We start from the raw sequence: 17,001 nt of genomic DNA, 5'->3' as shown, positions 1-17,001 counted from the left end.
GAGAATATAACTTGATTCTACACTTTTAATTCTAATTCACTCCTACTTTGGGAAAATATTATATTTCTCCTCCACCCAAGGGTTTGTTTTTAGAAGAGACAGAAGTTTCTCCAGAGAACCTGGGGCGAACATTTAAAAAGCACTAAATTTGGAACAATGTTGTAAAGTGTCCAACTGTGTTTTAGCTGTGGGATTCTGTTGCTCTTTGAACAATAATTCTGGTGAATGATGGCTCTGAGGAACTTCAGATTATAAATAACTGGCACAATGCAATGCACACTTTCTTAAAATAAAAAGTAAATACAAAAATATTTACAAGTAGAAAAACGTTAAATAATCACACATTCCATCCACGTTATCCATATGCTCTCATATTTCTATTACCTGGTATAAAAATTAAAGATAAGATGTGTCTATATCTATGTCTGTATGCAACTTACATATGTATTAGAGTTACTATAAGCAAATGGATACTATAAAATTGAGAATACACAAAAAATCCGTAGGTGAGTTTTATTATTGTTAACTCCAGGAAATATGAAATAATTCCTATTTCAAAGATTATTCCTACTTCTGTAAAGTAGAAAATTAATGTAATTATAGATAACAACATACTACCAAAGGCTTCTTCATTTCTTTTCATAGCATAATTAGTTCCTATGATGTAAACTCAGTAAAATACTTTGTGTCACTATTATAAAATACAAAATTAGCCTTCAAAAACCAGCTGAAGTCCTGAATAGGATGTTGATGACTGCTTAATATGGAGATGTAAAATGTTTGTGCGCAGAGGCAAAACTATTCATACAGCAATTCCATAGACATCCCTAGATTTTATTGTAGAAGTTTATAGTATTTCAAGATTATATTAAAAATACATATAATATATTTCATATCATTTTATGTTTGCATTTACTTATATAGTAACTATTCTTCAAATATATAATGAATAGAGAAAGCTGTGAATTACCTGGGATGGGGTTCCCTGATGAATACCTTATTCAATAACTTTAATAGGCTTTATTATTTTTGCATGAGAATTGGTTAGTTCATTATTTAGCCTTATGTCCTACTCCCTTAACCTCTGCCTGCTCCCCAAGTGGGGAAAGAGTAATTTACTGGAATTTAAATTTTGAATAATTTAACAAATAGGGAGGTCCTGGTTTGATCAAAAATGGAAGATTACACCTAATGTTCAAGACACTGTAAGAAACTGAAGAGATAAATATATTTGGCAAAGTTTAAAAAAATAGTCTCCATTCAGTTTGGACACAAATTCCAAGAAGCTAATGGAAAAAAAAATTTCTGAAGTGTCAGATAAATGGGAAATAGTGCCTATACTGGACAGTAAGACTTACACATGCTTTTGCTAGAGTGGTTTACAAATTCATTATAATTGAATAAGAGAAAAGTTATTTCCAGTTTCATTTTTGGTCTAGGGTAGGAGGTGGGGAGAATGCTTTTAGATTATAAATGTTGTAGAGATTCATTAAAGTGTTTTTGAGCTTTCTTATGAGGAAAACTAGGTAATTAATTTTTGAAGAAAGAAAATTGACTTGTTATTTTTGTTTCATTTATTTTTGCCCTTTTTTTTTTGAGTCCTGAGTAACTCCATTTAGTAACAAAATTATTTTGTCTATTAGAATCACTTTAGCAGGAGGACTGCTCAGTCTCCTTTTTGCTGTGAGCTATCTAGACAAAGTCTCTCAGAAGAATGCAAAATTAAGCACAAATGTTATGTTTAAAATAACAGTGACAGGATTAGTTTATTTCTTTCAAAATATGGCTTACATTTGGATATCAAGTTCAACAAATAAGACATGTTGGTCAAGGGACTTTTAAAGTTGGTGGCACTTCAAGAAAAATAAGATATCTCTTTATGCTACAAAATGCAAAGTATTTGTGGAAGGGACTAATTTTCTACTCTCAAAAGATAAATATAGATATAATAAATAAAAAGCTCATCAATTTCACTCAAAGGGAGCTAAACCAGACAATTTAAGATTTTAAAAATCAACTTTGAGAAGTAGTTTCATTAGAACTGCCTATTTAAATAAAATCATTACAAATAATAGACCATATGTTCACATTACTTGTTGCATTCACATAGTCTACGCTTCCAAGAGCTCTTCTTTTATGTGAAAGAATGAAACGTTGTCTCATTTCTTCCATTGTAAAATTGGAGCGTGTGTTAACTAACATGGTTATGTCATGAACAATTCAAACCAATCATCTTCTGATTTACATTACAGTATGTAATCTCTCACCAGGATCATGTGGCCTAATTTAATCAACAAGCATTTGTGAAGTATTTTCCAAGAATTCCTTGAGCACTTAGGGGCTACGTACCTTACGTAGCCCCTATGTAGTTCTCTAGTTCCTTAACTCTTATAAAAAGTATCTTTTTTTTGCAGATGAATAAAATTGAATTGAGAATTCAGACAAAGGAAAAGATAATTATGGAACCCTTACATCCCAAATATTACTTTGCTTATTGATGTAGCAGCATATGGCTCATTACAATCATTTCTTTTAGAAACCAAGTAAAGGATTATATTTAAGAAAGGGATTTTATGATTTTATTTGAAAGTCTTCATGCACCTTGAAATAGTCTGTTCTAAAGAGAATGATTTTCCCAAAAACTTCAAAAGAATGAGAGAAGCTCTGTGGGGTATGAGATAGAAGGAAAACAATAATGAGTCAGTCCTTTTTCCTTAAAAAATCCCTAATATTCTATTATTATTGTTGTTGTTGCGGTTATTAAAAATTTGGGAAAGATTAAGTTATTTATAAGGTCACATGGGTAGCGAGTAGTTGAGCCATGATTCAACACATTTCTACGTGACTGGTGTGCAGGCTTCAATAATCTCTCCCACCTCGCCCCACCCTGCCCCAATAACACGCTGCCCGTAACAGACTTAATGGTAACTCGCAGGTTGCAGTATGGAAGTGTAAAATACTGTCAATCATGGACCAGCATTAAATGGAACTGATACTTCTATGAACTACATTCTTTAAGTTCACTGAGCTGCAAGAGATCATTTCAATTATTTGGTCTTTTCGGTTTAAAAAAAACAAAAACAAAACCTTGGGCTTCCCTGGTGGCGCAGTGGTTGAGAATCTGCCTGCCAATGCAGGGGACACGGGTTCGAGCCCTGGTCTGGGAAGATCCCACATGCCGCGGAGCAACTAGGCCCATGAGCCACAACTACTGAGCCTGCGCGTCTGGAGCCCGTGCTCCGCAACAAGAGAGGCCACGACAGTGAGAGGCCCGCGCACGGCGATGAAGAGTGGTCCCTGCTTGCCGCAACTAGAGAAAGCCCTCGCACAGAAACGAAGACCCAACACAGCCAAAAATTTTAAAATTAATTAATTAATTTAAAAAAAAAAACAAAAAAAAACACAAAACCTTTTTTTCCCAGCCAATTTTGTTAGAAAGTAAAGTTCAGTACTTAAGCACAAAGGTTTCTGATTCGGAAAGATGTGGACTCAAATCCAGACTCCACTTCTTACTAAGTCTGCCACCTGGAGCACGTGACTTGAGCATTCAAAGGCTCGATTTCCTCAGTGAAACAATGTGAAAATGCCCAGCCCATAGGGTCATCACTGAGATGGAAGATGACACATGTAAAACACTTGGCACATAGAAAATATCAATATCCTAGAATTATTAAAACTATTAAACTATAAATACCTTAAACCCCTTTTTGAAATAGAAGCTTAGGCGATAAATACGTATTTTTTATCAGGTGCTAAAATATTAGGAAATATTTATTAAAACCCGATATATTTGTAGAGTTATTAGCAATTTTACAAATAATTTTGAGAGTTACGTTACCTAGCAGTTTAAAATTAGCAGCTCAGTGAATGTCTATGAAGTAGGCAGAAAGTACTGATTTTTTTTATTCATTAGTAATAATTCTTTACTTACACATGCTTTAGTTGAGACGTTCAAAGAGAATTATTAACATCTTTGTGTTGGAACATTAACCTGGTGGAACAGTCCCATTAGGTATTTCAACCTAATTGGCTCTCTTTAAATAGCGAGAACAAAGACGCATCCTGAATAATTACCTCTGAGCTCAGAGTGTATCATTTGACATGATTAAACCCAAAAATATAAATGCATATCTGTATTTAATATTTGTGGGACTAATGCAATTGCTTAAACTTAAAAAAAAATCAGATTTCTCATTACTTTCCAAAATCATTCAAAATGAATAAGGGAACATAGCGTCACAGATTTCACATTTTTGGACAAATGTTTCCTAGAAAATTGTAGTAAATCTAAAGAAAGATTTTATTGTTAACCTGTTAAACCTTTTTTTTTTTTTTCAAATTCATGTTGTTTATTTAGCACTTAGAAAATAAAATTAAAATGTAGCAAAATATATTATGGTTCTAGGATGCTTCAGTAAAGATATGGTTTCAATAAATATTCAGTCATGCCGGTTACAGAGCCACTGAGAGTAGTCAGGTTAGAAATGGGCTTATATCTTAAATTCATCAATTTATCATTTAGAACTTGTGATTCAATATAAATGGAACAGTTACAGGACTGAGATGCCCTATTAACATTAATTTTGTGAGCAAATTTGTATTGCTACTAAATTGGGGGGGCATGTTTAAGAGAAATAAACTGCCTTTAATAATTATAATTCTCTGATTATATGTAAATGGAAACTGCTAGTTACAGAATGACCTACTTTCCTCCTTAATGCAGGGCTACTACTCTATGTAAATATAGGATTATCTATGCTGATAGCCCAAAATATGAGAAACTCTTCAAACATTAAGTTGGTACAGAGATTCGCATACAAAATTTTACTTTTCCTGGGTGCACACAGGAAGCAGTGAAGCTCACAGAATGACTGTAAAAAAAAGGCATGCTTGACCTAATCTAAAAAAAAAAAAAAAAAAAAGTCCCCACATGAACAATTGAGGATTGTTCTAAACTACTCATGATTGGATTTTAGAAACATGAAGATAATCTTTAAGTATTTTAATTCCGGTTCAGTAGTGAGTTCACAGTCAGTTGTATGCAATGCAAAAACTTGCTTTTTTAAAGCAATAAAGCCAATCACAATGGTTCAATATGATTACTGCAGCAAAACCTTTCATATCTCCAAAGAATATAGGTATATATTTCAGATTGTTGTGAAAAGCTCACAAACTTACATCAAACCCATTTAACACACTGGTACCTTAATGTTTAAATTCAAGATAAAAGTAACAGTGTCCAATAAACTAGAAGATATTAGATACTAAAGCCAGGCGTCCTCTGACCTCTCTGTCAGCGCCAGGGAGACTTACCATGTAGTTCTGCAGAAGCAGTTCCACTGAATCTCTCCTCCCATACTTGATGATCCAAGACTTCAGCTTTGACTCTGCAAGAACCAGCAGTGAGAGCAGACGGTACTTTAATTCTAGAAATTCCATTTTCATTAAGTGTAGCTCTGATGTGGAGGAAACAAAATGAAACCTAGAAACAAAACACAGAGAATTTACAGAATGTAACTAATAGTAACAGAACGGGGCTTACTTAACCTGTTACATGTCAGTATTAAATAAAATGCAGGCACAAGGTCTTCTAAACTCTGGCTGATCAATCACTCAGGAGATCTGGTTCTGTTTCTAGCTCTGGGTTTAAAGGCAAATCACAATTGATTGAAGTCTTTGATTTAGTTCTTTCCCCTGCCAAGATAGCTCTCATCTGTTTCTTTTATAAGCTGTTTTTGCAATATTACATAATGTTCCTCACAGTACTGAATAAAAATACAGCCTCTGAAGAAACCATTTCTGTGATTTCCAGGCTGTGGGTACATGCAGGTTTACTCTTTTCAACTAATAATATACTAGAATATTGGCATTCTTAACATACGTTATGGGAACCCAATTTTTATGTACCAAACGTAAGAATCTCTGTAAAAAAAAAAAAAAAAAAAGTCAATTCATTGAAAGAAAAGAAATGGGGAAAAAAAAGCATCCACCGAGCCTTTTAAAGACACTTCATTTAAAACCGGACGTTCTCTTACCTCTCAGCCATGTCCTCTAATTGATCAGGTGGTACTGGGATCCCGTTAACAGACCTGGTTCGGTAGATTTCATGGAATGCTCTTTTGTGGGCATCTGTGTTTTGAAGCAGATCCTAAGATACAATTAAAAAAAAAAAAATGAGGAAACATGTTCACAGGAGGCTGAGAAGCATAATCTTCAGCTTCCACGGATGAGGCAGTGTATTCAACAATTTGATCATGCTTCCATAGCCACACGCGGCTTGGTGCCGGTCACAGGCTTTTACCTTGTACAGGAGCCTGGGTGCTTGTCCATAAGGCCCCGTGCTAGAGCCGTAGCTAATAATTATGGCATCTTTTAAACACACATGACACTTGCACAGCAATGCATTCAGACATTTTAAAGGCACATGGTCCAAAGGGAAATGTAGTCAGTGCTATAAACAATGATTGTTAGTGTTTTTCTCTTTCTCTGATTTTGAATCTATTGATTTTTCAAAGCTTACAACTAAGCACAACTAGTTTAACCCTTTAATGGTCAAAATAAAAATATTAAATTCTCTACTGTTATTCTATTTTGAGTGCATGCAGGGTACCATAAAGTGATGTTTGCTTGCCATCTTAAAGTAAGTCAATTACATTACAGCATATTATGAAAATACCCTTGTGGTTAGAAGAGTTCAATCAAGCACAGGGAATGTCCCATAGATATCATAGTGGGAAGAGTAAATGTGATGTTTTATAAAGATTCTTTCCAGATTGTATAGAACTCCACAAATTTTAATAATTTATTTAGATTTGTTTTCTGGGTTTTTCACTGTCAAAAGACATATTTATATAAAGACTTACATGTACTTCACAATTCCTAGCAATTCTCACAATTTCTCACATAGAAGCAAAGAAAGAGAAAGGTGAAAGTAGATTCATGCCATATTTTCTAGAGCTTAGGTTGTTTCTCAGTAGCAGAGTAAATAGCCAACAGTTTGTCACTCACTGAAAAATAAGATATATTAGCCCACCAGAATGATACATTAAAGCTAACAGTTTCTCTCACACTAAGATTTAGTAGATTAATTGGAGAAAACATAAGCAAAAACCAGCCTAAATCGTAAGAGATACACTTGATGGAAGGGTACACATGAAGGCTTTCATACGTAAATTAAGATGTTAAAGTCATATGTGTTTGTTCACATGAGTGAAATCAATTTTCTTTTAATTCAGGGACATTAGTTTTTACATTGTAGAAAAACACCCAGGACCAAACTATTTCTATCCTGATATATATTTGCTATTACCACCTTTTGACCTGCTTTGAGTGTGTAGGTAACGGCACAGATATTCACAAGTCCCCTGCTCCCAGAGGGAGGGCACTACAGGCATCTCAGAGCTGATTACAGAGGCCAGAGGACTGTCCTAGAGCAGCTATTGCCTGTGAGTATTTTAGTCACTCTCTGCCTCCTCCTTAACATCCAGACACATTTCTGTGGCTTTTATCTTGACCGAAACTCCCCCAAATGACTGCAGGGCAAACTGAGAGCCACCACCACTCCCAGCTCTGATTTGTTATGTGTGACCGTATGTTAACGTATGGGTGGGGGTCTGTGACTATACTGGGATACCCAAATGTCCAGGTGCCTCCCAAGAAGCTTTCCCTTGTTGTAGTTTTCCGTATCTAGTTAATCAAAAAAATCTGGACCAGAAATCAAAACCAACAAAAACATTTTCAAACATATGACAAAAGAACTACAACTGGCGTGATGTCACTGGGTCCTCTGAAAGGCCGTCTCACTACAAAATAGCTGGATGCTGAGCACAGCATATGACTTTAATTCACTGGTGGGCTCACAGGAAGTAAGTGAAACCTTTTAGGGCTCCCACTCTCGGTAAAACATGACCCAAAACTGGATCATGGTCCTGTGAGCAAAAACAGATTGAAAAAGCTGGCTGTCCCAGGCAAACATCTAAACCACCGTGGCAGGAAATGGAGTCTTGGGACTTGAATAAGGTGAGAAACACTGAAACTGAGACCCCCTACATTTAGCCAGAACCCTCAAAGAGGGCTGATGTGGGCCTGGTAGACAGCAAATAAAAAAGGAGGAAAGCAAAGGTCGCCAAACACAGGAGACAAGCTACCATGAGTGAGAATCAGCAGAAACAACACATTCATGGTGTTAGAAAAATGTAAGCAATTTAATACTTGACAACAACAGTTTGCAGGTTAGAAGAGTATGACCTGGTTAAAGTGTCCTTAATTCCTTATATTGATTAAGAGGAGGTTAAGACATTGATTAACTTTCAATTTCGTTAAGTATCTATATGGTATAATTTCAAGGACGATCACACTACACAACTAGAGTTTATAACTTCAAACCAGTTCGAGGGAAAACATGGAATAAGAAAAATGAGCAAGTGAATAAACAAACAAAAACCCCTCAATCAACTTATAAATAGGAAGAATGTAGACAAAAGAAAAAAGCAAAAGCAGGGCAAATAGAAACAGAGTCAAAAGGTAGAAACAAATTCAAGTATATTAATAATTATAAATAAATCTGAATGGAATATATATTTACTCATCAATAGGCAGAGATTGTCAGATCAGACAAGTATAATAGAACCATCTGCTTTTTAAAAGAGATACTCCTAAACATTAAGAACAAGGATAGGTTGAAATTAATGGAATGGAAAACAACATGCCAGGCAAATACTAATGAAAGAAGGCTGGTATGAGTGCATCAATACCAGGCAAAATAGATTCCTGAACAGAAGTCATTACAAGTTAGTAATCGCTTAGTGATGAAACTTTCAATTTACTAGAAGACACATTAATTCTGAACTTGAACATATGTAGTAAGCCTCAAAATATATAAAGCCAAAGCTCACAGAACCACGGGGAGAAACTGAGAAATCCACATGGCTGTGGGAGTTATCAACATACCTTTCCCAGTGATTGAGAGAAAGCAAAGGAAGCCATTGGAACAGCAGATTGGGGGTGAGGGAGGGCAGAGGAGGGAAAGGGCTGCAGATCTGTGGGCCTCATGGGCCTTTTAAAGAATTTTTTGGTGTTTCTTTTGAGTAGATGGAAGCCAGTGGGGAGTTTTGAACAGAGGGGTAAAATGAACTGAACTGCGTATTAAAAGGATCGCTATGGCCATCCTACTGAAAATACTCTCCCCTTGATACACTACTTCCCTTGGCTTTTAAGAAAACACAGTAGCTGAATCCCCTCCTACCTCGCTGACTGCTTTTTCTCACGCTGGTTTATTTTTTTATTTTTTATTTTTTTGCTGTTTCATCTTCTACTCTCTGATCTGTTAATACTGGATTCCCTCAGGGCTCAGTTCTTGATGCTTTCTCTGTCTACACGTCCTTCTTTTAATTTCAGTATCAGAGCTTTAAACATCCCTTTATATATTCAGAGTCATCCTCAGTGACTCTGAATATTTATCCCCCTCCTGCCTCTTAGCTCCTACTGCCCACTCCACACATCCACTTGGATGTGAAAAAGTCTCATACTTACCTTGCCCCAGACTGACCTCCATCTTTCTTCCCAAACCTGTTTCATTGTCTCTCCATCTCAACTGATGGAAACTCCATTTTCCCAATTGCTTGGTTGAAAAATCATAGTGTCATTTATAACTCCCCTTCCTTCACAATCAATACCTAATGCTAAAAATTCTCTTTGCTGTGCCCTCAAAATATACTCAGAATCTGACCACTTCTCAACATCTCTACAGCTACGACCTTCACTCAAGCCACTCTACCTGGATCATTGAAATTGGTTCTCTGGCTCCTACCCTCTATCACCAATCCAGTCTTACCCTCACACAGCAGCCAGACTGATGCTGTTAAAAGAGTGATACTGCCATTCCTCTGGTAAGAAAGTAGATGGAAAAAGATTATTAGGATACAGCAGAGAAAATTAACAATGTCAAAAGTGCAATTAAGGAAAGTGAGAAGGTGCAAAGAAACAATACTGGGGACAAATGGAGGCTTAACTATAGGCACAGAAAAGATTACAAGAAAATATATAGAAGAGCATTTTGAATAATTTTGTGACAATAATTTTGAAAATGTAGTCAAATGAACGAATTCTCAGAAAGTATGATTAGCATGATTGACCTGATTACAATTTTGAAAGCCTGAATATTTCTAAAATCATTTTTAGAGGCTGGGGACACAAGAGTGAAAAACAAACAATAATTCCTTGGCCTTATGGAGGTGACATTACAGTGTAGGAAATCAAGCAATAAATAAGATAAATAATTAAATAAGCAGTTGAGATGAAGATAAATGCTAAAGAGAAAAATTGAATAGGCAAGGGGAAAGGGAAGTTGTACTTTCAAAGGGGTGGCCAAGAAAGGATTGACTAAAAGCTGACCTTTCAATAAAGGCCCAAAGGAGATGAGGAAGAATGTATTGGGAATATGACTGGAGAATGTTTCAGGCCAAGGGACAAGAAAATTCCAGAATGATGGCAAGGGCAAAGGCCTTCAGGTGGGAATGTGCTTGCATGTTTGAGATTATCTTTTCAGTGAGGTTTCACTGACCTCCCTACTTAAAATTGCAACACCACCTAATACTCCCTGTCCTTTTACCTTCTAATATAAAATTTATTTATTTATTATGTTTATTATTTCTTAACTGCCTCCTCCTATGAGAAGGCAAGTTATATTAGGGTAGGGATTTTGTCTGTTTTGCTTATGGGTGTATCACAAATGCCTGTAATGCCACTTTGCACATAGAAAAAGCTCAATAAATATTTGTTGAAAGAGAAGGAAAGACTCTTTTAGGACCATTTGGTCCTGTCCAAAATGACCATAAAACATCTGGCTCATGCCAAAAGGTCCTTGATAATTGATCATGTTTGGCCCCGTCCGAAATGTCCATGGAGATATTTGGTCTATAGTAAAAGGTTCTTGATATCGGCCCTGTCCAAAACCATTTGGCATGGACCAAATATGCTCATGGACATTTTGGACCAAATGTCAGCTAACTGGAAAGACCGGAGAGGCATAGCCAGAGGAATAAAAAGAAAATTAGGAAACCAAATGAAGAAAGTATTTCAAAGATGAATAACTATCTAAAATGCTTCTAATAAGTGAGGTAAAATGAGGACTGAGAATTGGCCATTGAGTGAGGAACAAAAAGAACCCTCCTGAACCTGACATGGATAGCAGGGCAAGGAAAAACGTGATTGGAATGGGTTCTAGAAAGAATGGGAGAAGAGAACTATGAAGCCAAAATGAGATCTAAGACAATTCTTTCAAAGAGCTTCACTGTAAAAGGAAGGGAAAAAAAAAAAAAAAAAAAGAGGACAGTAGCTGAAAAGGGAGGTAGGGTTAAGAAAGAGGCTTTTTAAAGATGAGAATAATAATGGTATATTTTATGTGGGTGGGAAAAATCCAGCAGAGAGAGAGAGAAAAAAAAATAAAGAAGCAAAGAACTACAGGAATTATCTTTTGGAAAAGAGCAGGGAGGATGGGATCCAGCGCACATGTGGAGGGGCTGGCCTTAGCTCGAAGCACAGATGGTTCATCCATAGTAACAGAAGAGGAGACGGAGTATTCGGGCACAAATGCTCGTAGGTGGGTTGATGTGGTCGTGGGAGCTTGCGGAAATTCTTTTTTGATTGCTTCTATTTTCTCAGAGAAATAGGAAGCAGTGTCATCAGCTAAGAGTAAGGATGAGGGAGGAGGTGTGGAAGGTTTAAGGAGACAAGGTATAAAATAGTTGTCCCAGAAATGCAGAGGGAATAGAGTCCAAAAATGCCTTTGGAGTGCCAGGGAGCATTAAGGACCCACTTGGGTTAGTCATCGTGACTGGGGGTGTGTTTTTCTCTAGCCACAGTCAACTGCCTGAGTGTGGGCAGGAACTAGGCAGAGAATTGGCTTTAACCAGGGTTATGTTGAACCAGGAGTGTAGGACAAAGTGAGACCTGGTTGTCTGTTTATTTTCCACATACAGAGTAAACCCCCTTCATGACACAATAAATGAGGTACACAAATTCAACTGCACAAAATGCAGGGTTGCATTAATGAGACAACGAAAAACAGCATTTTGAGCTAGGTCTGTACTATCACAAAACGCGGAGGAAGCGTATTAGAACTTACGCTGAGCACAACAAACCATGCAATGAGCTAAATAGAGCCGCAAATGACTAAGAGACCAGCCAGGCCTAATCCCACCCCTTTCTAAGGCCACTATTTTTTTTTTTTTTAATTTATTTATTTTATTTATTTATTTTTGGCTGTGTTGGGTCTTCGTTGCTGCACATGGGCTTTCTCTAGTTGTGGTGAGCAGGGGCTACTCTTCGTTGCAGTGCGCGGGCTTCTCATTGCAGTGGCTTCTCTCGTTGCAGAGCACAGGCTCTAGGCACATGGGCTTCAGTAGTTGCGGCACGCGGGCTCAGTAGTTGTGACTCACGGGCTCTAGAGCACAGGCTCAGTAGTTGTGGCGCACGGGCTTAGTTGCTCCGCGGCATGTGGGATCTTCCTGGATCAGGGCTCGAACCCGTGTCCCCTGCATTGGCAGGCAGATTCTCAACCACTGTGCCACCAGGGAAGCCCTCTAAGGCCACTATTAACTCCCACCCTGACCCCACTCCTTTAGCACCAGGACACGACAACTCGGTGACTTGGTTTGCCTTCCTTTGAGAATGGAGGCAGGAATGAGGTCTGGAGCCTATGGCCAATCACGTTATTATGTAAATTCACACTGTCTTTTGCCTTATCTTTTCAAAGCTAACAAATAGCAAGAGAAATAACAAAGGTAACTGCAGATAAGAAAACATCACAGAGCTCTTGGAAAATACCTCAGGTAATGAGTCTACTGGAACTGCCGTTAACAAGTACAGAAAAGGGAAGTGCAGATCAGAGAACTTCTAAGAAAATGTGACATCTCTGAACCAGTATGAACGGATACCTGGGAGGCCTGATTCAGTGCAAGTTCCAGACCATACTAGTGAAACGAGGATAGTTATCAGTTAGCCATTAATAAATAATAAACTGTAACCTGTCTTCACTGATCAGGCTTGCTTTAATAAAAGCTTGCATGTGCTCCAAGGGTCACACAGCCTAAACAATAAGATGTTGGCCAAGGTGAATTTAGGAACTTGGAGTCAGCTGTGTCCAGTTTGAGCTCCAGCCGGTTAAGACTGGCTAGGTCCACCGACACTCCATCTGGGCATGCGTTGAGTGGTGGCCTTTTGACATCAGAGGGCCCAAAACTCCACCCTCTGGTCACGCTAATGCCACCATTTTCTGAACATACATCCCATGAAGAAGCCTGTAGCTTAGCTGCATCTGCACAGAACCAGGATCACCTCACCTTTTTCTTATCTCTAATTACCTTTCCCTAGGCTCCCCACGCCTCAGCTCTACCTCATAAATAATGAGAGCCCTTTACCTTCAGGGAGGTGGGTCTCAGATTTGTTCTCCCATCTCCTCACTGGACTGCCTTGTGAATAAACCCTTTCTCTGCTGCCAACCTCGGTGTCTCAGGCTTTGGCTTGCTGAGCAACAGGCAAGCAAACCTGATTCGGTAACACACTAGAACTGTTACGCTGGAAGGTTTTCCAGCCAGAATGTTTACCTTGTGCTGCTCACGTTTCCGTTGTATTGTGTTGGCCGTTTCCTCATGAACCTGCTGAATGGTTACTTCCTCTCTCAGGGCCACCTCTGCTCTATATAACCAGGCCCCTATGGTGCCCAGGGGTGCAGGAAGAGACTTATCAAGTTGTATGTGCCAATCAAAGAGCTGAAATACAAAAGTAGAAAGACAGTATCTTAACACAGAAGACAATTCCTAAAATTCCCCCAAATGATTTTAAAGCCTACAAAATGCTTGAAGTTAATAATTTTGGGTTAATTTAATAAATATCAAGTAAGAAAGTATCTGTGTTCTGAATCTGATGCTTTGAGGAGTTCAGAACACAGATATTTTCCTATTTGATATTTATTACATTAACCCAAAATTATTAACTTAAATGGGGAGAAAATGACACTTCGAAGCAAGTTTTGAGGAAACTTAAAATACATCTTAGACATGGAAGGATATTATTGGGAGATTAGGCAATTTTCTCCTTATAAGGAATAGCATAAAGTGCCCACTGATTTTCAGACTGGCTTTTACTGAAAGGGAATGGACTGGCTTTGCTGACGTGCTCAAAGATGCAGCAATTATACACCTGCTGATGTGTATCCTTTAAAACCTTCCCTATGATGAAAACAGGTCCAGAAAAATCAGGGTCGTCTAGACATCTCTGGAGGAAAATGAGTATTCACGATTCTTACTATAATAATATAATTCTCTAACCATCTTGTCATTTCTTCCACTTCATCCAATTCTCAAGTACTGTTTCCTAGCTTATTGCAATGAGAGGTGGGATGGGTTGGGGTGCCTGAGATCTAATCTATTCTTTGATAGAGTTTAATGGGAAAAGTTAGATTATGAAAATGAAGAAAATAGGGTGAGTACGAGGCAAATATTCCCATGAGTGACAGAAGTTTCAGAGGTTTTGAAATCTTGGTCTTTAAGTTTGCAAAATATTAATATGAAAGTTACATAGCAATTTTCCTTCAAGTTCATGACCAGATAAGAAGATAAGCTTAAACTAAAGAATATAAAAATAAATGTGAATATAGGAAGGTGATTAACTGTTGATGAAATCTGATGATGGAATTTGGAGAAGCTGTTGAGGCCCCATTCCTGGGGAGTCACCTCTTCTAAACAACGCAGGATTAAACTGTGCAAAGTGAGAAGTAACCCAGGTGGTCTTTCAGGATTTCAGTGTGTCATCTGGTCAATGGTGATATCACACTTAGGGCAGGCAAAGCAGGAAAGAGTTGTTAAACAAGCACTTCCACTAACTGAAAGGAAAACTTGACAAGTGGACAAAGTCTATCCCACAGGTAAACCTTCCCACCTCAGACAGAGATAGGAGGACCTGATGTAACATCATTTTGAAGAAAGAGATGACAGAAAATATCTTTGACTAAATTATGAGTCTAATGAAATGAATCGTTGGAGAACTTACCCTAGAGGACACTCTATCCCAGGACTGTTTTAGCAACGCTTGGTCAAGTGACAATTTACCATCTCTGTGTAATGGTTGTATCAAGTGTTCAATCTGTTTCCTTTTCATTTCATATTGAACTCTGAAGTGCTTAAATGACTAAAAGAGGAAAAACAGCAACAACATGGCAGTTAGTCAAAAAAGGCAAAAGCAAAGGAAACCACATTTCCTAAATAACAATCCTTTATATTTGGATAACGTTCAATATATGTTGTTGATAATAATAATGGCAATCATGATGCTAAAAGCAGCTAGCATTCATCAAGCCCGGATGATGAGCCTGGCTCCATGCTAAGTGCTTTGTACATATTATCTTCTCTGGCTCCCCATCGCCCTACAGCCTAGACAAGCCCCATTATTACTACCCAGCCCAGAGGTGACCTGGCAAAGACAAGTAGTAGAGTTAGGACTAAAGCCTAGGATTTCTCATTCCTAGTTAAATAACCTACAAGCCAGTCCCTCCTCATCAGGAAATAATAATCAACAGGAGTATAAATCTATATTAATAATCAAAATAGTTGCTTTCCTTTAAAGTACCAAACAATTTACAAATAGAAACTGCATATATCAAAATAATACAGAATTAACAATATCTTAATTTGTGTTTAAGTAAGTCTGTATAAAGAGGTTTACTTTAGGGGACATCACTTAGGTAATAATCCTTTGCTTTAATTTTATGGTGTTAAAATATTAAGTATTATATCTTTCTTTTGTCACAGTATGGTTAACATAAATTTGTAATATGTAGACTTAACTGTAAGTCTAATACTAACCTCAGAAAGTAGTGATTTTAATGAAAGTCCTACATTTTATGTTCAATTAACACATCCTAAAATATGTCTCAAAGTCCAAATATGAATTGAAAATGCCACTCAATGTGCAATTATATTAAAGAACATGAGAATAGCCCTGCAGAATCTAACAGATAACATCTGAAAGAATTTCTTAAGTCACTGGGTAAACAAACATGTAAATTCACATAACGAACACTTGGGGGAGATGGTGAATAAATATTTTCCCACAAATTTTACCTTCCATTCCCTCTAACTTAATGTAATTTTAAAATACCAAAACATAAAATCAGTCTTCAATTTTGTTCTACAGAATTCTATATATGGAAAAACTGGAAAATACACTATTAATTGATAAGTAGAAACAGAAGATTTTGATTACATAATAAACACACAAATGAAAGAAAACATTCCCTCTGCTGTCTAACCCTATTTTAAGAGACTTGTGATCATCTTTGGCCTGAAAGGAATGTTTCTGATTTATACTTTTTTAATCCTTAGTTTTCATCTTATAAATTAACATCTGTATAACCGGTAACTTTATAACTTGGAATTTATTTTTTGATAATTTATGCTAAGACTAAAACTCGCTAATGGACTAAATAAGTACATTCACTCTGTTCTTGCATTATAGTCTCAATTTACTGATTTAATCATTTTAATGGAGCTCATCCCAGAAAATTACCTTTTTTGGGGAAAAAATTACATTATGTTTCACAGCAAAAAGTACAAACATATAATCACATACGGAATTTACTGCATTGCCAAGTCCATCAAATATAATACTGATGGCATCATCAATCTGAATTCAGGCACGCTTTACACAGAGGATTATATAAAATCACACACTAACTCTAACAGTTAAATCTTTTATCATCTGCCACTTCGCATCTCTTATATCACGCACACCTTTTTTTGTAGCAAAACTGATCGAAACATAATGTATATTAGAATATACTATAGTTTTGCCACTAAAATGCAATGATATTTTAAGTAGGAGAAAATGTCAATGCTACACAGAGTTAAGTCACAATTTAATGGAAAAAACTCTGGAAGTGGAAATTGGAAGCTGAAATACAATTAATGATAGTGTAATGAGACTGGGAGAAAGAAGAACCACCGC

The 17,001-nt window shown here is 37.0% G+C and overlaps 1 protein-coding gene across 1 annotated transcript in view; it reads right to left on the bottom strand.

Moving 5' to 3' along the window:
• Nucleotides 1-17,001, bottom strand: part of SYNE1 (spectrin repeat containing nuclear envelope protein 1) — a 361,050-nt gene that overhangs the window by 309,362 nt on the left and 34,687 nt on the right. Inside the window, exons 9-12 of the mRNA XM_068550708.1 lie at nucleotides 15,049-15,186; nucleotides 13,605-13,769; nucleotides 6,036-6,148; nucleotides 5,314-5,482 (exon numbers count right to left, since the gene is read on the bottom strand). Coding sequence (XP_068406809.1) covers nucleotides 5,314-5,482; nucleotides 6,036-6,148; nucleotides 13,605-13,769; nucleotides 15,049-15,186 — 585 coding nt within the window. The remainder of the gene's footprint in view (nucleotides 1-5,313; nucleotides 5,483-6,035; nucleotides 6,149-13,604; nucleotides 13,770-15,048; nucleotides 15,187-17,001) is intronic.

Source organism: Eschrichtius robustus, chromosome 9, assembly GCF_028021215.1.
Source record: "Eschrichtius robustus isolate mEscRob2 chromosome 9, mEscRob2.pri, whole genome shotgun sequence".
Lineage (NCBI taxonomy): Eukaryota > Metazoa > Chordata > Mammalia > Artiodactyla > Eschrichtiidae > Eschrichtius > Eschrichtius robustus.
The sequence above is the reverse complement of the archived record's forward strand: the minus strand, read 5'-3'. Positions and strand labels throughout refer to the sequence as shown.